The 20,887-nt window shown below is 44.8% G+C and overlaps 1 protein-coding gene across 4 annotated transcripts in view; it reads right to left on the minus strand.

The window, feature by feature from the left end:
- Positions 1-20,887, minus strand: part of LOC139478176 (intraflagellar transport protein 172 homolog) — a 65,734-nt gene that overhangs the window by 14,957 nt on the left and 29,890 nt on the right. Inside the window, exons 28-38 of one of the 4 annotated variants that reach the window (XM_071260529.1) lie at positions 20,356-20,500; positions 19,435-19,524; positions 18,164-18,261; positions 16,580-16,715; positions 15,957-16,073; positions 13,480-13,622; positions 12,880-13,038; positions 12,182-12,362; positions 11,097-11,206; positions 10,548-10,565; positions 2,090-2,101 (exon numbers count right to left, since the gene is read on the minus strand). In XM_071260529.1, the coding sequence (XP_071116630.1) occupies positions 2,090-2,101; positions 10,548-10,565; positions 11,097-11,206; positions 12,182-12,362; positions 12,880-13,038; positions 13,480-13,622; positions 15,957-16,073; positions 16,580-16,715; positions 18,164-18,261; positions 19,435-19,524; positions 20,356-20,500 (1,209 nt within the window). The remainder of the gene's footprint in view (positions 1-2,089; positions 2,102-10,547; positions 10,566-11,096; positions 11,207-12,181; positions 12,363-12,879; positions 13,039-13,479; positions 13,623-15,956; positions 16,074-16,579; positions 16,716-18,163; positions 18,262-19,434; positions 19,525-20,355; positions 20,501-20,887) is intronic. The other 3 variants (XM_071260531.1, XM_071260530.1, XM_071260532.1) reach the window with 3 other exon arrangements.

Here is a 20,887-nt window from a genome sequence, read left to right on the forward strand (position 1 = left end):
TCTACTGGTACACTGATCAGTAGTAGATACACCAGGGACACAACCCTCTACTGGTACACTGATCAGTAGTAGATACACCAGGGACACAACCCTCTACTGGTACACTGCTCTGTAGTAGATACGCCAGGGACACACCCCTCTACTGGTACAATGCTCAGTAGGGTAGTAGATACACCAGGGACACACCCCTCTACTGGTACACTGCTCAGTAGTAGATACACCAGGGACACAACCCTCTACTGGTACACTGATCAGTAGTAGATACACCAGGGACACACCCCTCTACTGGTAAACTGCTCAGTAGTAGATACACCAGGGACACACTGCTCTACTGGTACACTGCTCAGTAGTAGATACACCAGGGACACAACCCTCTACTGGTACTCTGCTCAGTAGGGTAGTACTAGTAGATACACCAGGGACACACCCCTCTACTGGTAAACTGCTCAGTAGGGTAGTAGATACACCAGGGACACAACCCTCTACTGGTACACTGCTCAGTAGTAGATACACCAGGGACACACCCCTCTACTGGTACACTGCTCAGTAGTAGATACACCAGGGACACACCCCTCTACTGGTACACTGCTCAGTAGTAGATACACCAGGGACACAACCCTCTACTGGTACACTGATCAGTAGTAGATACACCAGGGACACACCCCTCTACTGGTAAACTGCTCAGTAGTAGATACACCAGGGACACACTGCTCTACTGGTACACTGCTCAGTAGTAGATACACCAGGGACACAACCCTCTACTGGTACTCTGCTAAGTAGGGTAGTACTAGTAGATACACCAGGGACACACCCCTCTACTGGTAAACTGCTCAGTAGAAGATACACCAGGGACACACCCCTCTACTGGTACACTGATCAGTAGTAGATACACCAGGGACACACCCCTCTACTGGTACACTGCTCAGTAGTAGATACACCAGGGACACAACCCTCTACTGGTACACTGATCAGTAGTAGATACACCAGGGACACACCCCTCTACTGGTAAACTGCTCAGTAGTAGATACACCAGGGACACACTGCTCTACTGGTACACTGCTCAGTAGTAGATACACCAGGGACACAACCCTCTACTGGTACACTGATCAGTAGGGTAGTACTAGTAGATACACCAGGGACACACCCCTCTACTGGTAAACTGATCAGTAGTAGATACACCAGGGACACAACCCTCTACTGGTACACTGCTCAGTAGGGTAGTACTAGTAGATACACCAGGGACACACCCCTCTACTGGTAAACTGCTCAGTAGTAGATACACCAGGGACACACCCCTCTACTGGTACACTGCTCAGTAGTAGATACACCAGGGACACAACCCTCTACTGGTACTCTGCTCAGTAGGGTAGTACTAGTAGATACACCAGGGACACACCCCTCTACTGGTACACTGATCAATAGTAGATACACCAGGGACACACCCCTCTACTGGTAAACTGCTCAGTAGTAGATACACCAGGGACACACTGCTCTACTGGTACACTGCTCAGTAGGGTAGTACTAGTAGATACACCAGGGACACAACCCTCTACTGGTACACTGCTCGGTAGGGTATGACACACCTCTACTGGTTTGTATGTTTGTTTCATTTCATTTGTTTATTTGTTGCTTCACACCGCACTCAGCAATATTCCAGAAACAAGTGATTGATCTTCAAGCAATGTCCTACTCCCCGTGGGGGCTCACAGAGGATATGCTACAAAAGCTAATGGGTTTCCACTGTGAACAAATGAGCACCTTAAATCATGCTTTTGTATAAATTCTTTCTGAGAAAAAAAAGTTGCAAAACAATATGATGAAAAAACTAAATCTGAGTTCCAACAAGTAGCAGATGAGTGTCAGAGAGGAGATGAGTGTACGCAGTCAGTATTATTGTAGAGCCTCACACCAAAACAAGGCACTGTTAACAGAGGTATCACATATAGAGACATTGAATAAATGTCAAAGTGATTAGGTCACGCCAAAGACTGTTTTTCTCATAATTTCAATCATATATATGTATGTATGTATGTGTGTACACATTCAAACCAATAATACTGCATAAGGGGGATAACTCATTCCTACATACCCCTCCTCAAAGCTGGAAACAGGAAATATTGCACTTTAAAATAAGTAACCAGGATCATGCGATCGTGAGATTCTAACACTACACATGCTACAAACAGCTGTTTTGTGAATTAGTAAAATCTAAATATTTTTTACATTTGTATACTTATCCTGCATTACTCCTTAATGCATTCACTGCTTACTTACGACAACTAGAAGGACAGCGCTGCGAAGGTCCTGGGTGAAGAAATAAAGTTGTTGTTCTCAAGTCCCAATCAGTGGCCTTCCGTCGCTGTCCTGTGACCTTGATGACACCTAAGGTCATCTTCACATCACTGCCTGTCGCCCTAGCTCTTAGAAAAACATACTTTTGAGGTTTCTGAAGCCAAAGTGGGGAGGCAAGTCTTACGACGGGTGGGCCTAAAGCGTAGTAATGCAGGATAAGTATACAAATGTAAAAAATATTTAGATTTTACTAAATTTTTTACTTATCCTGCATTACTCCTTAATGCATCTGTATCGGACGGTTTGGAGGTGGGTAAACCTTCAGAATACAGAAACCTCAATAATTCACACCCTGCAATACGACACCAGTTGGTCTATAAACCGTGAAGCGGAAAAGTTCAGACAAAAACGCCTTTACGGTAGGGTTGTTCAAAAATCAAAAAGATTGAACATAGGAATTAAAGAGAAATTCCCTATACACGCTTAGTAATAAAGAAAATAATAGCTATTCAGCTAATTCTTTACTTACTGCGTCATAGAGCCGTCGCTGACAACCAAGATTGTCTAATATTCTTCCACTGGTGGTGACCGAGTGACTGCACATGGAAGTTGACTGGCTCTGTATAGGGCGAGTTCATTATTTGCGTCAGGGGTTGGCAATCTGCAGGATAACAACCAGAGGGCCAAACTTCGAACGTCTTCGACATCCTCGAGAGCCCAACGCGAAGGTTATGACTAACGAAAATAGGTGTCGAATCTCCAGAAATATCCTTCCATGATTGTTCCAAAACCACAATTGCCGTGTTGAGCCCTGGTAAGGCTGACACCTTGAGATCTTGAGGGTAATTCGCTCTCGGCGAGTTCCGTTTGATGATCTCGTAGGCCTGAAGGATTACTGCTCGTAACCATAGAGATATGGTGTTTGCGATTGTGCGACTAACTTCTGTCGTGGACGAACCACGCCTAGTCTTGGAGCGTCGAATGAAAACTCGAACTGCTCGCATCGAGCCCAGGAGAACTTCACCATGTACGATTCCCACAATAGTCGATATCGGTGGGATGGTGAAGGAACGGTCGGGTTGGCCTGGTAGTAGATTTTAGCAATAAAATCCCAGCATAACCCTAGATGTCCCGTTCCGTGCGTCCCATGCTCAAAACGGATCCGGGTTGAGTCGATCACATGTAGTTCGCTCACCCGTACCGCCATTGCTGATGCCAAGAGAAACCATTGTTTCCTTGGTGAGGTCCAAGCTCCTCACAGCGATAGCCCGTTCACGGAGCTCTCTATACTATACCGAGAGTGTAACGAAGGTGTCACGCGCTGGGAAGGAGCTTGAAAATGAGGATGCAATGAGGGGCTCGAAGGGGGCCCTCGCAAACCTCGAAGTACCACGTTCAAGTCCCAATCAGGTGGGTGGAACTTGGCCTTCTGATCCTCAAGCCTGAATGAGCATAATATGGCCTGTAGTTCCGTGACCTTAATCACATTGTGATTTTCCGGAAACGGCCAACACTAAGATAATTGCAGCCAATTACGTAGTAATGGTGCTACCTTCCAAGTGTTTTTGGGTACGCAATGTAGGAGGTATTCCTCTAGGAATTGTGACGCAATCGTAGCGTCTTGATTCTTTTCTTCCCTGTAAAAAGGCTCAAGTGATCCCCACTTGTCATCGTCGTCTCTGGGAGAGTAACGATGAACTAAAGCTATAGCTTTGCTGCCCGTGTCGAAATAACCCTTCGCACTTAAACGCCTTTTAAAGACGAACCATGCGTGCAGACGTTGGGTGAGGCAATTTTCTGTTGAGGGTGGATGAGTAGGTTGGACCACTGTGAGAGGGGTAGTGAATCGTTTTAGATTTTTCCGAGCTTGACGAACTACCCTCTCGCCGGTTACCAGGGTGCGACCAAAGGAGAGATCGAGATACCCTGTCTCCTTGATCCCCTGTATCACCTTGGGAAGTAAAAGTGGTGGCAGAAAAGTGTTAGTTTTTTTGCCCTTCCCAAGTGATACTGAACTCGTCCACCGCCCAAGTCTGCGGATCCGGCAACGGGGAGATATACGTCATGAGTTGGTGGCCTAGGCAAGTAATAAACAAGTCAATGTTTGGTTGCCTGAATTCCTGAAGCAGTAACTGGAATGCTTCTGTGAGAAATTCCCACTCGGTGGGAGCCACCCTGTCTGGACGTGATAAAGTATCGGCCAGTATGCTTCTACATCCGGGGATGTGCTGAACTATGAACTTTAGTCACAGCCAATCCACTAGATGGAACAAATCTGAATGTCTGTAAGTCGGGCTAACTGTAGTTGATTCTGCCAATGTGATATAGCCAGAATTAAAGCTTCCAACTCCAAGTTGTTTATGTGCCACTTCCATTGAGCGCCGGGCCATAGCCCTGAGCTTATCTGGTCTTGTAAGTGAAGACTCCACCCCTGAAAAGGGGACGTCCACAAACAGGTGTGTATTCGGGGAAAACCCGAATAAAGAGGCTCCGCAGACATTCAACGCCACAAATTGAGGCAAGGCTCTAGCTTAGTCGGTAGAGTGATGGCCTTGAGTGGATCCTGATTCCTGATGTAAGGGTTCAGGAAAAAAATGAATTGGTCGCAGTTGTAAACGGCCCATGCTAGTTAACTCCTGTGCCGAGGTGATTAACCCTAGCAACACTTGCCACTGGCGAAGTGTGTGTGGTTGATGTAGAGTAGATGACAAAAGAAGTAGAAACTTGTGCCATCTGTCCCTCGGTACAGATAGGATATCCTGGTCTGTCTTGAACAGGTCTCCTATGAACTGAAGTCAATAGGAAGGAGAATACTCCCGACTCCGCCTCGTTGATTGTCTATCCCAGTTATTGACATGTGTTGATCATACAGTAGATCGCCCTCCATCTACGACTCGAACCAAGTGTTCGTCACGTGTAGATAGTTATTGGCTTCATTAATCCTGTAAATAGCCATAAGTGTCACTGACATGTCAAATGGGAAATACTACCATTGGTAGTGAACCCCAATGAACTGGACCTGAAAAGGTTGGGATGGATAGTCGAGACTGATCAAGAATCAAACGTTCGTTGAACAAACACAGAGATGTGGATCATTCTCATCTTGTCTGGGTCCTTCATGAGTACCAGGTAGGTGTGAGGATAAAACCCCGGTGTAAAGACTGGGTTGTGAACCCACTCTACAGCTCTTCTTACCAACAGTATGTCTATGTTGGATTTTCCCAATCAAACTGTGGTCAACGGTGGAGTTATCTCTACCCGTATACGGACACCATGATATAGTGCGATAAGTACTAAATCGTCCTTGAGACTTGTCTCTGCCACTCCCTTTCTCAGTAAGGGAATGCTGGTCTTCCCTGAGAAACGCGCGTCTAGGTTTATAATTCCCTGACTTGCCAGCCCGCTTGGACTTTCCAAGCTTTTTGGGAACTTGACGTGCGTGTCTGCAATCTGTTCGTTGAACAGGGGAGAAGATGACCAAGGTTGACGTGATAGACTGCCCAGCATCTCAGTTGGAAACGCTATAAAGTCTTGGGTGTAACGATAATCTCCGTCAGAACGGTCTCAAGATGAATTTTCCTGTGGATAAACTGACGCTTGTAGGAAAAACACCATAGTTTGGAAGTGATCTAATCAGATAGGGTTATCCTCTAATAGATTCTGATCCACTGCAAACATTGACGATATTGGTCGCTTAAATGAGGGAGCAAATGTGAGTTTTGGAGAAGTCTTCTTCCAATGACCTCGTGGTGTCCCTCTTATTTACCCTGTTATCAGGGGAGGACGTTACTGACACGAGATGGTCTGCTTCCCAATCGGGTACATGTGCTAAGCTGATCATGTGCCGATTACGTAACCGAGTACACTGTAAGCCTTGGGCTAACGTCATTGTAGAGACCTTGATTGGTACGCAGACGCTGCGCTCAGCGCAGGTCTGGAATGTTGGAATGTCTGGAATGTTTGCGTAATAGGAGCGCTTTGGGTAGCAGTCAGACGCTGCGCTCGGCGCAGGTCTATGCTGGATATGTTGGAACAGCGCTAAGCTGATCGTGCGACGCTTGCGTAATAGGAGCGCTTGGGTAGCAGTCAGACGCTGCGCTCGGCGCAGGTCTATGCTGGATATGTTGGAACAGCGCTAAGCTGATCGTGCGTCGCTTGCGTGATAGGAGCGCTTGGGTAGCAGTCAGACGTTGCGCTCGGCGCAGGTCTAAGCTGGATGTGTTGGAACAGCGCTAAGCTGATCGTGCGTCGCTTGCGTAATAGAAGGGCTTGGGTTGTAGTCAAGTGCTGCGCTCGACACAAAGCTCAAAAGTATTGACTTGATCAAGTCTTGTGTCTAATCTACCCCCATCATAGCATTTTGATACGCTGGTGCTGTCGCCGACGTCACAGATTAACATACATGTATCTGGAAGTGTCCGGCGGCTGAAAAAATAGGAGCAGTTACGATACTCACAAAATCCTCCGGTATTGTTGATTTCGGTGGATGGTGTACTTCTGCAGTCACAGGCGCCATAATACCTGCCTATAATAACGGTTGGGTGGTAATGACCGAACCATGTCATTCGCTATTCTGCGATAGTGACATTCCTCTCGTCTCACGACGGAATAACTGCAAAATATGATTGTGAGTAATCTGCTTTATATAGTAAACTCGTTGGATTAGAGATTTACACAAAAATTACATTTTGAATTTTGGCGAGCACATCCACGTGCATGCCTAGGACCGTGGATAAAAAGCGATTTATTGGGCGATTATTCCACGACAATATGTACACCACGCAAACATAAATTACGCAATTAAACCATTGAAGAAATGGTACTGGAAGAATGCCGTAGAATTGAACAGTAATCTATCGGCAAAAATACGAATTGCAAGGGTATACAAAAAATGTATATACGCAATTCAATGTAAACCAAGGCTATTTACATTTAGAGATTGGAGAGCACATCTGCGCGCAAACCAACCAACGTGGATGATAATCTTTGTAAGTTTTTTTCCACGACAATTAGTACGTACAATGCTCAAAGGTATGTTACGCAATTAAACCCTTGTTGATGAGACAATACTGGAAGAGTGCCGAAGAATTTGAACACTAATCTATCGGCAAAATTATGAGTTGCAAGGGTATACAATATTTTTGCATGCGCAACTCAATGTAAACCAAGGGTATTTATATTTTCATTTAGGGTTTGGAGAGCACATCTGCGTACAGACCAAACAAAGTGGATGATAATCTTAGTAAGATTTTTCCATGACAATTAGTACCACGCTCAATCATAAGTTACACAATTACGCCATTGTTGATGAGGCGGTACTGGAAGAATGCCATAGAATTGAACAATAATCTATCGGCAAAACTACGAGTTGCAAGAGTATATAATAGTTCATATACGCAACTCAATGTAAACCAAAAAGACCAACAAAAAACTATTTAATCACATAAACATAGGTACGCAATAAAAGAATTGTTGATGAAGCGGGACTGGAAGAAAGCCGTAGATTTGATATTAATCTATCGGCAACCATATTTTTAACGAGTTGAAAAAGTATACAATAATTTGAGTATACGCAACTCACTGTTACGCCAAAGCTAGTAGTATTTAAGAACATAAGAATATGTTATACATACGTAGCTGAGAATTGTAAACAATATGACTACCTTGGCAGGCAAACGATTGTAACACAATTCAAAATGGCGGCGAACAACAATATTTTGGCGGGAAAAAAGACAAGAGTCTTTACACGCCTAATTAATTCACATAAAACTACACAACATGGTGAAAGTAATATGAAAAGAATACATCACCCATCGCAGATCAATTTTTAAGATTGTAGACAAACTGAAGGTCTAAAATTAATCCAAAAGGAGAGCTCCGCTTGGACACGTCCTAGCTGTGCTGCGACAAGCAGTGATGTGAAGATGACCTTAGGTGTCATCAAGGTCACAGGACAGCGACGGAAGGCCACTGATTGGGACTTGAGAACAACAACTTTATTTCTTCACCCAGGACCTTCGCAGCGCTGTCCTTCTAGTTGTCGTAAGTAAGCAGTGAATGCATTAAGGAGTAATGCAGGATAAGTAAAAAATTAAACAAATATCAAATTGTAAGCTTTAGAATGTTTTCACTGTTATAGTGTTTACAAATAAAATATAATATTTCTTTTGAATGATTATTTTCAGATTAATCTCATGTAAATTTCATGTGAAAAAATTGACACAGAAACTAAGTCAAGATATTCACATTTCATAATTAAATTGATAATGTAGTGAAAATAAAATTCAAATCGTCAAAAAAAGTTTTTATTGACAGTGTTGGTAACATAAAATTAATCCTGGAAACTATGTTATGTTTCCTTGGTAACCAGCACATTCTTTAGTATTATTTCTATGACAACAATTTTAAAGTGCTAACTACAGAATCATTGTCAGATTCTAGAGGTGTTAGAATGACCACTATAGAATGACAGTGTCAGACAATATTGGAATATCTACAATTGTTCTTGTAATGTCGTGACCTAGTCATCATGTGAATTCCACAAGTCTCAGTGCTACTACTGTCCTGAACACTGTAACATACATGCACGTTACCATAGGAACAAGACCGGGGCTATGCCAGACAAGAACTTCAAAGTCAACATGATAAAATTCTAGTCTTTCTACAGTGAACATTCAAAACACATATGGCAGACATCAAACTGGCACATTTACACTTGGCAAACAAAAGATCTATTGTGAAAACTATGTGAGACAAAGTTCGACAGGCAGTGCCAACCTCTATAACTGCTTATTTATACCCATTACGATGTCACCCCATTACGATGTCACCCCATTACGATGACACCCCATTACGATGTCACCCCATTACGATGTCACCCCATTACGATGACACCCCATTACGATGTCTCCCCATTACGATGTCTCCCCATTACGATGACACCCCATTACGATGTCTCCCCATTACGATGTCTCCCCATTACGATGTCACCCCATTACGATGACACCCCATTACGATGTCTCCCCATTACGATGTCTCCCCATTACGATGTCTCCCCATTACGATGTCACCCCATTACGATGTCACCCCATTACGATGTCACCCCATTACGATGACACCCCATTACGATGTCACCCCATTACGATGTCTCCCCATTACGATGTCTCCCCATTACGATGTCACCCCATTACGATGTCTCCCCATTACGATGTCTCCCCATTACGATGTCTCCCCATTACGATGACACCCCATTACGATGTCTCCCCATTACGATGTCTCCCCATTACGATGTCACCCCATTACGATGACACCCCATTACGATGTCTCCCCATTACGATGTCTCCCCATTACGATGTCACCCCATTACGATGTCACCCCATTACGATGACACCCCATTACGATGTCACCCCATTACGATGTCTCCCCATTACGATGTCACCCCATTACGATGTCTCCCCATTACGATGTCACCCCATTACGATGTCTCCCCATTACGATGTCTCCCCATTACGATGTCTCCCCATTACGATGTCACCCCATTACGATGTCTCCCCATTACGATGTCTCCCCATTACGATGTCTCCCCATTACGATGTCACCCCATTACGATGTCACCCCATTACGATGTCACCCCATTACGATGTCACCCCATTACATGCATCAACCAAGTCAGCGAGCCTGACCACCTGAACCAACTTCATTTAATTAGTACTCACACAATGAGTTTCCCGCCGATTTGAACAGCAGTTATATCACAGTGTGTCAGTTTACTGGGGAAGGAAAGCCTGAAGTGATAGAGGTTTCTGATGTTTCTCGCCTCCAACTGACAAACCAAGAAACCTACTCAACTGGGATTTGAACCTGCGATCATAGATTTTGTGCATGCCAAAGGGATGCAACTCTGCACATCTAACTGCGGCACTTTAGACAACTGGGCCATCCATGCCCCCAGCACTTATGCAAATACGTGATTGCATAAAGATGAATTCTCAAAATAATGTTCCATTGCCTGAAGGACACTTTCAATATGGAGCAGAATAATTCAAGTAGTGAGGGCATAACATTATTCCCGAAAATGACTAACAGCCTTCACAAGGGAGTGTAAGCTACCCTGCAATGATGAGACAGCCTATTGCTGGCTGACTGCCTGGAAGTGTAAGCTACCCTGCAATGATGAGACAGCCTATTGCTAGCTGACTGCCTGGAAGTCCTGCAAGTAGTGACAGACAGAGGCAGCTAGGACAACACATACTCACCCTTCTCCTCCTTTGCCACTGGACAGGGAACAAGCACAAATACCAAGTTATCTCCCCTGATACACATCAATACACACATCCCTGTTTTCTCTTACTATTGATATGTTAAAGTGATGTCAGAATTAACTCACTGTACAAAGTTACATATCATAAAAATGATGCAAGTACATTTCCAATTTTGATATGTTTGTTACAAAGTGTGGCATGGAAATAGGTGATAAAAATATTTTGTGTATACCTCATAACCACAAGTCAAGTAAATAATCCACAGCAATCTAAAAGTCAACTCAGAGTAGAGGAGCAAGCTGGTGGTCAACAGAGTGATCACTCTAAATCAGCCAGGTCCCATCTGAGAGTATGTCCGCAACAGCAGCCAGCTAGCCAAACACTCAACTCAAGGAAGCCACTGTGGCAACCTCATGCCCTTATAACTAGCAAGGGACTGAGGATCTATAATGTTCTGGAATCACCAGAAGCTTTTCAAATAAAGTACAGGTTACAGGTGTAATAGTCTTAGTTCTATGTTTCTGAGTGTTGTAGACTCCATACCTGGGTCCCTTGTTGGTCATCTCTTTGTCATACTCATCCTGGAGCGTCTGCAGCTTGTGGGGGACGTACTCCTTACACACTCGCAGTGCATCCTGCCACATGCCGCAGTCCTGTAGGAGCAGATATAGCAGTGTGAGAAGTTTGATGGTCGATTATCATATGACTGCTGAAGTCATCTTCACACAAGAAGACACAGAGAATCTCACCTTGTGTCTTTTGATATCAAATGTATCAATACAAGTCGATAGTTTCAAAAGACACTTGGATGAGATTCTATTTATAATCCAAAATCCTTCTTCCGACATTTCCATTTTGTAAACAGTAATAACCAGTGTCTTGAGTGTGAAAGGTACTGCGAACAAGCTTCAGTAGCAGACAGATTTGTGATGTCATTTGATTGTGTAGTCATGGTAACTGATGATGTCACAATAGTTTGCAAAGCATTGTAATCTCCTAGGATCTAACCAAAGCAATATCTGATGTAAATATGAAGGTGATGCTGAACATAGCTTTAGGTACATGCTGGGTTGTAAAATTGATTTCACAAACTAGTTTAACATCGGGCTCAATTTGGAGTTAAGCATCCAGGTTTTCCGATGAATCCTATGTATGTACTGGTATCTAGGAGTGGATGTTATGACCTGGCTTGTAACACGTATTCAAAATAATGCAGGGGACACTGTCCAGGGGCTCAACAAAATATACCCCTGCAAGGTGTGAGTGAGTTTGGTTTTATGCCGCTTTTAGCAATGTTTCAACAATATCACGGCAGGGGACACCAGAACTGGGCTTCAAATTGTACCCATGTGGGGTAATCAAACCCTGGCCTTCGGTGTGACAAGCAAAGGCTTTGACCACTAGGCTACCCCACCACCACCCCCTGCAAGGGCTCGAACCTGCTTACCTTCCACATGGGGCAAAAACACCAGCAAGATGTACCTGGAACTACCTCAATCTCCCTTCTTTCATGCTGAGATGCCAACACTTGATACAGATGAAGTAATATGTACAATAACTGGTAAAAACAATAAAAGTATACACTTCTAAATGTAGTCGTGCTTCAGGACAAGTAATAAGCGTCTAACCCGGTAGTATTTGACAGCCAGCTCCGGCCTCTGGGCTCTCAGCAGGAAGGACTCAGCCTTGGCGTATTCCTTCTCCTCAAATGCAAACCTGGCCTGGCCGACCAACACATCAGCCACGGAGTCAGCATCATGGGATTCTGCAACACGCTGCGCCGAATCCCAGTCCTGGTTGTGGACGTACCTGCAACACACAACAGTGAATGAGTCAGCTGGGTTGGACTGGTAACAGAACATCACGAGCCCATGTGATGCCTGAGTCAAGACGTAGACATTTACCACTTGTTTTTGTGAGGAAATGTTTCCATACACAGCATGATTAAATCAAGATCTGACTGATAATTCATTCCTAATTTATTTTGTTTGTCTGTGGAGTTATGTCCCCTTGATAACACAGCATCAGCCTGGGATCCCAACCCACAATCACAAAATCCAGACACACAAAATTGACACAACTCTTCACAGAAAAATGTGTAGTCTTTAATGACTGAAACACGTTCCCCAAATTTCAAGGACTTGGTCAGGATGATATGCCAAATTGCAAGCGTTTTGACTGTTTTAGGCTTAAAGAACAAATTCCTTGTTTTTTATATGGAAATAATAACTTAATGAGTGGCGGCCTTATTGATGATGTGGCAATGCCTGAGAACAAAGACTTATCACTTTTTTAGAATTAGCAGCAGTGTATAATGCCAACGTACATGAGAACCGCTTCCTTGGGTCTGGAAGCCTTTATGAATTCGGCCTCTGCCTCTGGGAACTTGCCCTCGTCTTCCAGGAACATGGCATACTTGAGGTGAACGTCAGGCAGTTTGTTCTTCATGGCAACACGGCCCAAGTCAAATGCAAACTCAAAAGCACTGAAACAGATCAACAGTGATTTCCTTATGGCATCACTTTCAAATAAAATGCTAAACTTCTTCTCTTTCTGCTATAATTCAAAGTCACCAAACTTGTTTGTTTGTTTGTTTGTTTGCTTGCTGTTTAACTCCGCATTCAGCAATATTCCAGCTTTATGACGGCAGTCTATTCATAATCAAGTCTGAACCAGAAAATCCTGTTATTGACATCATGAGCAATCGATCTACGCAATTGGGATACGATGACATGCACCAACCAAGTCAGCGAACCTGACCACCCGATCCAGTTAGTCACTTCTTATGACAAGCATAGTCCATATTTGTAACTGTTTGTAAATAGCAAATTACATCTTCTAACAACAACAAAATTAGAAGATATTAATATGATCATATCATTTTTTAAAACTTTCTCCAAAACCAATCAAATTTCATCTCACATACCAGTTTTCCGTAGCATAGTCAATGGCTGCCTCCAAGAGACCAAACTTGTTGAGTAGCTTGACTGCCGAGTCCCCTCCCAGACTCTTGGCCCAGAGATAAGCCACCTGTTTAGCTGCTGTGGCACCGCCCTGGGCCTTGGCAACCTGTGACACAGACCACACATTGAACATCAACCTCAGTCACAGATCACACATTGAACATCACATGACCCTACCCATCTCAGCTCTACATACCCGGTAAGCCTCGTCCACATGTCACATGACCCACTATGACCCATCTCAGCTCTACATACCTAGTAAGCCCCGTCCACATGTCACATGACCCACTTTGCTGTCTCTCAACTCTATATACCCGGTAAGCCTCGTCCACATGTCACATGACCCACTATGCTCTATCTCAGCTCTACATACCCAGTAAGCCTCGTCCACATGTCACATGACCCAATATGACCCATCTCAGCTCTACATACCCGGTAAGCCTCGTCCACATGTCACATGACCCACTATGACAAATCTCAGCTCTACATACCCGGTAAACCTTGTCCACATGTCACATGACCCAATATGACCCATCTCAGCTCTACATACCCGGTAAGCCTTGTCCACATGTCACATGACCCACTATGACCCATCTCAGCTCTACATACCCGGTAAACCCCGTCCACATGTCACATGACCCAATATGACCCATCTCAGCTCTACATACCCGGTAAGCCTCGTCCACATGTCACATGACCCACTATGACCCATCTCAGCTCTACATACCCAGTAAGCCCCGTCCACATGTCACATGACCCACTTTGCTGTCTCTCAACTCTACATACCCGGTAAGCCCCGTCCACATGTCACATGACCCAATATGACCCATCTCAGCTCTACATACCCGGTAAGCCTCGTCCACATGTCACATGACCCAATATGACCCATCTCAGCTCTACATACCCAGCAAGCCTCGTCCACATGTCACATGACCCACTATGACCCATCTCAGCTCTACATACCCGGTAAGCCCCGTCCACATGTCACATGACCCACTTTGCTGTCTCTCAACTCTACATACCCGGTAAGCCCCGTCCACATGTCACATGACCCAATATGACCCATCTCAGCTCTACATACCCGGTAAGCCTCGTCCACATGTCACATGACCCAATATGACCCATCTCAGCTCTACATACCCGGTAAGCCCCGTCCACATGTCACATGACCCACTTTGCTGTCTCTCAACTCTACATACCCGGTAAGCCCCGTCCACATGTCACATGACCCAATATGACCCATCTCAGCTCTACATACCCGGTAAGCCTCGTCCACATGTCACATGACCCAATATGACCCATCTCAGCTCTACATACCCGGTAAGCCCCGTCCACATGTCACATGACCCAATATGACCCATCTCAGCTCTACATACCCGGTAAGCCCCGTCCACATGTCACATGACCCAATATGACCCATCTCAGCTCTACATACCCGGTAAGCCTCGTCCACATGTCACATGACCCAATATGACCCATCTCAGCTCTACATACCCGGTAAGCCTCGTCCACATGTCACATGACCCAATATGACCCATCTCAGCTCTACATACCCGGTAAGCCTCTTCAACATGTCACATGACTCATTTTGCTCTCCCTCAACTCTACATACCCGGTAAGCCTCTTCCATGTGTCACATGACCCACTATGCTCTATCTCAGCTCTACATACCCGGTAAGCCTCCTCCACATGTCACATGACCCACTTTGCTCTCCCTCAACTCTACATACCCGGTAAGCCTCCTCCACATGTCACATGACCCACTATGCTCTATCTCAGCTCTACATACCCGGTAAGCCTCGTCCACATGTCACATGATCCACTTTGCTCTCCCTCAACTCTACATACCCGGTAAGCCTCCTCCACATGTCACATGACCCACTTTGCTCTCCCTCAACTCTACATACCCGGTAAGCCTCGTCCACATGTCACATGACCCACTTTGCTCTCCCTCAACTCTACATACCCGGTAAGCCTCGTCCACATGTCACATGACCCACTTTGATCTCCCTCAACTCTACATACCCGGTAAGCCTCCTCCACATGTCACATGACCCACTATGCTCTCCCTCAACTCTACATACCCGGTAAGCCTCCTCCACATGTCACATGACCCACTATGCTCTATCTCAGCTCTACATACCCGGTAAGCCTCGTCCACATGTCACATGACCCACTTTGCTCTCCCTCAACTCTACATACCCGGTAAGCCTCCTCCACATGTCACATGACCCACTTTGCTCTCCCTCAACTCTACATACCCGGTAAGCCTCCTCCACATATCATATGTCACATGACCCACTATGACATATCTCAGCTCTACATACCTGGTTAGCCTCGTAACACATGACCCACTATGCTCGATCTGAGCTCTACATACCCGTTTAGCCTCATGCCACATGTCACATGACCCACTATGCTCGATCAGAGCTCTACATACCCGGTATGCCTCGTCCCAGCTGTCATGTGACCTGTACATGTTGACGGCTGCCTTCCAGTCCCCGGCCTCCTGGAAGTGATGCTCCGCCTGCCTCAGATTGCCCTCGCCCTCCAGCTCCTGCCAACACAACTCATCATGAGGAAAGAGTGGGCCGGGGAGTGGGCGGGGTCTCACATGGTGTGTACCCTCGTAGGCTCCAGCCATTGTTACCACAGGGTCACCACTTTCATCAAAATCATGGGGTATGTTTTTGCCTGTTCTGTCCCAAATCAGCATTAGGACAAAAGCACTGAACACTTTGCGTACATAACAATGTCAAAATATTATTGATGGAAAACTGAATGCTAACCATGGTAACAATACAGTTTTCTTCATTGTCATTAGACATGACAAATTTGTTTTGTGCACTTGAACATTTCACATGTTAACACAGTTCAGCATCAAGAATTACACCACATATTAAAATTAAAAGGTGCTGAAATTATGTCTGTAGTGACTAGTTGCTTGCGCTGTTCGAAAAAGTCTTTAATTAATATTCGTCATTCAATGACAGTCAATTTATGTCTGGTACAAACAAGCTGCTGTTCCTACTGTACTCTACAGTAAGTGTAGAGTTGTCTCACCCTGGCCAGGTGAAGGTGTGTGTCGGGCAGGAGGTCCTTGTGGTACTGCTTCACCAGGCGGATCATGTCCCCGTAGAGACGTTGCTTCTTGTACATGGTGATAGCCAGGTCCGGCTCCTCCACAGCCACATACAGCCTACACAAACATACACATAAAGGATCTTAATCGTTTACACAAGCAACACCTCAGTCCTCTACGCAAGTCACACCTCAGTCCTCTACACAAGTCATGCTTCAGTCCTCTACACAAGTCACGCTTCAGTCCTCTACACAAGTCACACCTCAGTCCTCTACACAAGCAACACCTCAGTCCTCTACGCAAGTCACACCTCAGTCCTCTACACAAGTCACACCTCAGTCCTCTACACAAGTCACACCTCAGTCCTCTACACAAGTCACACCTCAGTCCTCTACACTAGTCACACCTCAGTCCTCTACACAAGTCACACCTCAGTCCTCTACACAAGTCACGCTTCAGTCCTCTACACAAGTCACGCTTCAGTCCTCTACACAAGTCACACCTCAGTCCTCTACACAAGTCACACCTCAGTCCTCTAAACAAGTCACACCTCAGTCCTCTACACAAGTCACACCTCAGTCCTCTACACTAGTCACACCTCAGTCCTCTACACAAGTCACACCTCAGTCCTCTACACTAGTCACACCTCAGTCCTCTACACAAGTCACACCTCAGTCCTCTACACAAGTCACACCTCAGTCCTCTACACAAGTCACACCTCAGTCCTCTACACTAGTCACACCTCAGTCCTCTACACAAGTCACACCTCAGTCCTCTACACAAGTCAAGCTTCAGTCCTCTACACAAGTCACACCTCAGTCCTCTACACAAGTCACACCTCAGTCCTCTACACAAGTCACACCTCAGTCCTCTAAACAAGTCACACCTCAGTCCTCTACACTAGTCACACCTCAGTCCTCCACACTAGTCACACCTCAGTCCTCTACACAAGTCACACCTCAGTCCTCTACACAAGTCACACCTCAGTCCTCTACACAAGTCACACCTCAGTCCTCTACACAAGTCACGCTTCAGTCCTCTACACTAGTCACACCTCAGTCCTCTACACAAGTCACACCTCAGTCCTCTACACAAGTCACACCTCAGTCCTCTACACAAGTCACACCTCAGTCCTCTACACAAGTCACGCTTCAGTCCTCTACACAAGTCACACCTCAGTCCTCTACACAAGTCACACCTCAGTCCTCTACACTAGTCACACCTCAGTCCTCTACACAAGTCACGCTTCAGTCCTCTACACAAGTCACACCTCAGTCCTCTACACAAGTCACACCTCAGTCCTCTACGCAAGTCACACCTCAGTCCTCTACACAAGTCACGCTTCAGTCCTCTACACACCATTGTCATCAGTTGGTGCAGTAGTTTCAAAATAGTCATAAAAAATCTATGATACATTACATTATATAATAGCACTGTTATTACTGTATGAAGGAACCACATTAACTTGTCATGATTCTACCACACAATAGCTATTAATATACATGGCACAAGCGTGAGAAGGCACAGATTCAGTGAAAGGTCACAGCCCTGGTTGATGACATTACCTCTCTGCATCCTTGAACTTGCCCTGTTCCTCCAGCTGGCGTGCCTGGGACACGTAGAGGTTGGCCACATCGTCTGTCTTCATGTAGGTGGAGGCCAGCTGGAACAACACATCATGGTGTCAACTGTACTTAGTCTCTGTCACAATACAGGCTGTAGCCCTCACATGATCCCTGACAGTAATCAAGGCCAGACAATGATGTTCAACATGTCTCTGTCATAATACAGGCTGTAGACCTCACATGATCCCTGACAGTAATCAAGGCCAGACAATGATGTTCAACATGTCTCTGTCACAATACAGGCTGTAGCCCTCACATGATCCCTGACAGTAATCAAGGCCAGACAATGATGTTCAACATGTCTCTGTCATAATACGGGCTGTAGACCTCACATGATCCCTGACAGTAATCAAGGCCAGACAATGATGTTCAACATGTCTCTGTCATAATACGGGCTGTAGACCTCACATGATCCCTGACAGTAATCAAGGCCAGACAATGATGTTCAACATGTCTCTGTCATAATACAGGCTGTAGACCTCACATTATACCTGACAGTAATCAAGACCCGACAATGATGTTCAACATGTCTCTGTCATAATACAGGCTGTAGACCTCACATGATCCCTGACAGTAATCAAGGCCAGGCAATGATGTTCAACATGTCTCTGTCATAATACAGGCTGTAGACCTCACATGATCCCTGACAGTAATCAAGGCCAGACAATGAGGTTCAACATGTCTCTGTCATAATACAGGCTGTAGACCTCACATGATCCCTGACAGTAATCAAGGCCAGACAATGATGTTCAACATGTCTCTGTCATAATACAGGCTGTAGACCTCACATTATACCTGACAGTAATCAAGGCTCGACAATGATGTTCAACATGTCTCTGTCCTCGTAACTGTTACAGAACATTCCAGAACTTTTTAACACAAGTCATGACAGTGATGATCAACATTGAACAGGCTTTATCACGACCACATACAATCTTAAACAAATCTGATAATATTTGAAGCTACAATTTTGGAATTCAACTGATGTTTTTTTATATCTGTGGAAGACGTAGTTTGGTAGCAAATCCAGGGATGTGCTGGCACCAGTCTGCTAGACCGAGGTTCTTCTGTGTCGGGGAATTTCAGGCTTATAAGGGGGAGTTCCCCTTACATATGTATAACTATTCTGGCTAGCATTTCAGCGTAAGTTCCATCCCTGAATTCTGTGTGACACAGATCAGCAGGATCAGTAATCCGTAGCATGTCCATACCTTGTGAGCCTGTTCCCACATCCCGGCCTGGTTGTACATGTCCACCGCCTCCCGCGTACAGCTCGCCTCCACGTAGAACCGCTCGGCTGTCTGAATCATCACCATTCTCAAGTCAGGGCATACTAATCAAGATGGCCATCAACATATCGAAACCATTTGCATCCATTGGCCAAATGTTTCAATCACATAGCATATAAAGTTCTAATGTTACACTTTACTGAAAGTGTTTTATCATCTATTTTTGAGATTGAAATGTATCATTGCACAAACTCATCAAATTCAGATTTGAGATTCTTTATTTGTTTTTTTGTTGTTTAATGCCGCATTCAGCAATATCCCAGCTATATGAAGGCAGTCTGTGTAGATAATCGAGTCTAGACCAGACAATCCAGTGACTGACATCAAGAGCATCGATCCACGTAATTGGGATACTATGACATCCATCAACCAAGTCAGCGAACCTGATCACCCAATCCTGTTAGTCGCCTCTTAAGACAAGCATAGTCGTTATTTACAGCAAGTAGGGGTTGCTGAAGGCCTATTCTACCCTGGATCTTCAGGGGTCTCAGATTTAAGAACCAAAGTGGAAACTATGCATTCTCCATTAGGCATATTACAGTGTCCATGTGAAGCCTGAATGTGATTGCTTGGAGAAGCCATGTCATGGAAAAACTGACAAATTTTCAGCTTCATTACAAGTTAAAATAAATATTTCCAAAAGGTGATGAGGTCTCATAACAGTCTATTTCATAACAGTCTAATAACTCTGTACCACCTAGAACATGGAGAACTAGTATAAGCTAACCACTGTCAGCCTCTTGTTGTGGGCATTCATTAACACACTCTCACACCACCTTTAACTAGTATTAGCCATTCACTGAAGGCCTATTGCTGAGGGTATTACTTAACACACTCTAGTACCTCGTATTCTCCAACAGAGGCATAGTGGTCAGCTATCTTCTTGTAATATCGGGAAGCCATCGACGAATCCTGCATCTCCAGAATCTGTACTGCCTTGGCCCACTGTCGGGATGCAATGGCTGCATCTACAGCCTTCAGAGTGGCTCTACAGGGAAACATGACACATGTTTACTGAACAACTGTTTGAAGGGATATAGATCCATTCACCATGATTCACCACACTTATAAAAAGTGAAAAGAAATTGTAATTTACTTCCATTTTATTAGCCGAAACACTGTGTGAGTCAACTGTGTCAACTTCCCATTTAACATTCTGTATATCGAAGAGGGGAGATAACTATGCAGAAAATGTGTCCTCTGTTTCATAATGACCTCGAGAATCTCATTTTCTGAACTGATTCTGTTATCTGTGCATCAAAAACTGTAAAAAACATCTTGAGTAGGATTTCAGAGCTTTGATGTGAAGATCAATGGTTTAACTTGGCTACATAAGCACCCTTCACACATATATATATATAGTGAAGAAAACAAC

This window comes from Haliotis cracherodii, unplaced genomic scaffold (genome assembly GCF_022045235.1).
Source record: "Haliotis cracherodii isolate W230 unplaced genomic scaffold, xgHalCrac1.p SCAF_4, whole genome shotgun sequence".
NCBI lineage: Eukaryota > Metazoa > Mollusca > Gastropoda > Lepetellida > Haliotidae > Haliotis > Haliotis cracherodii.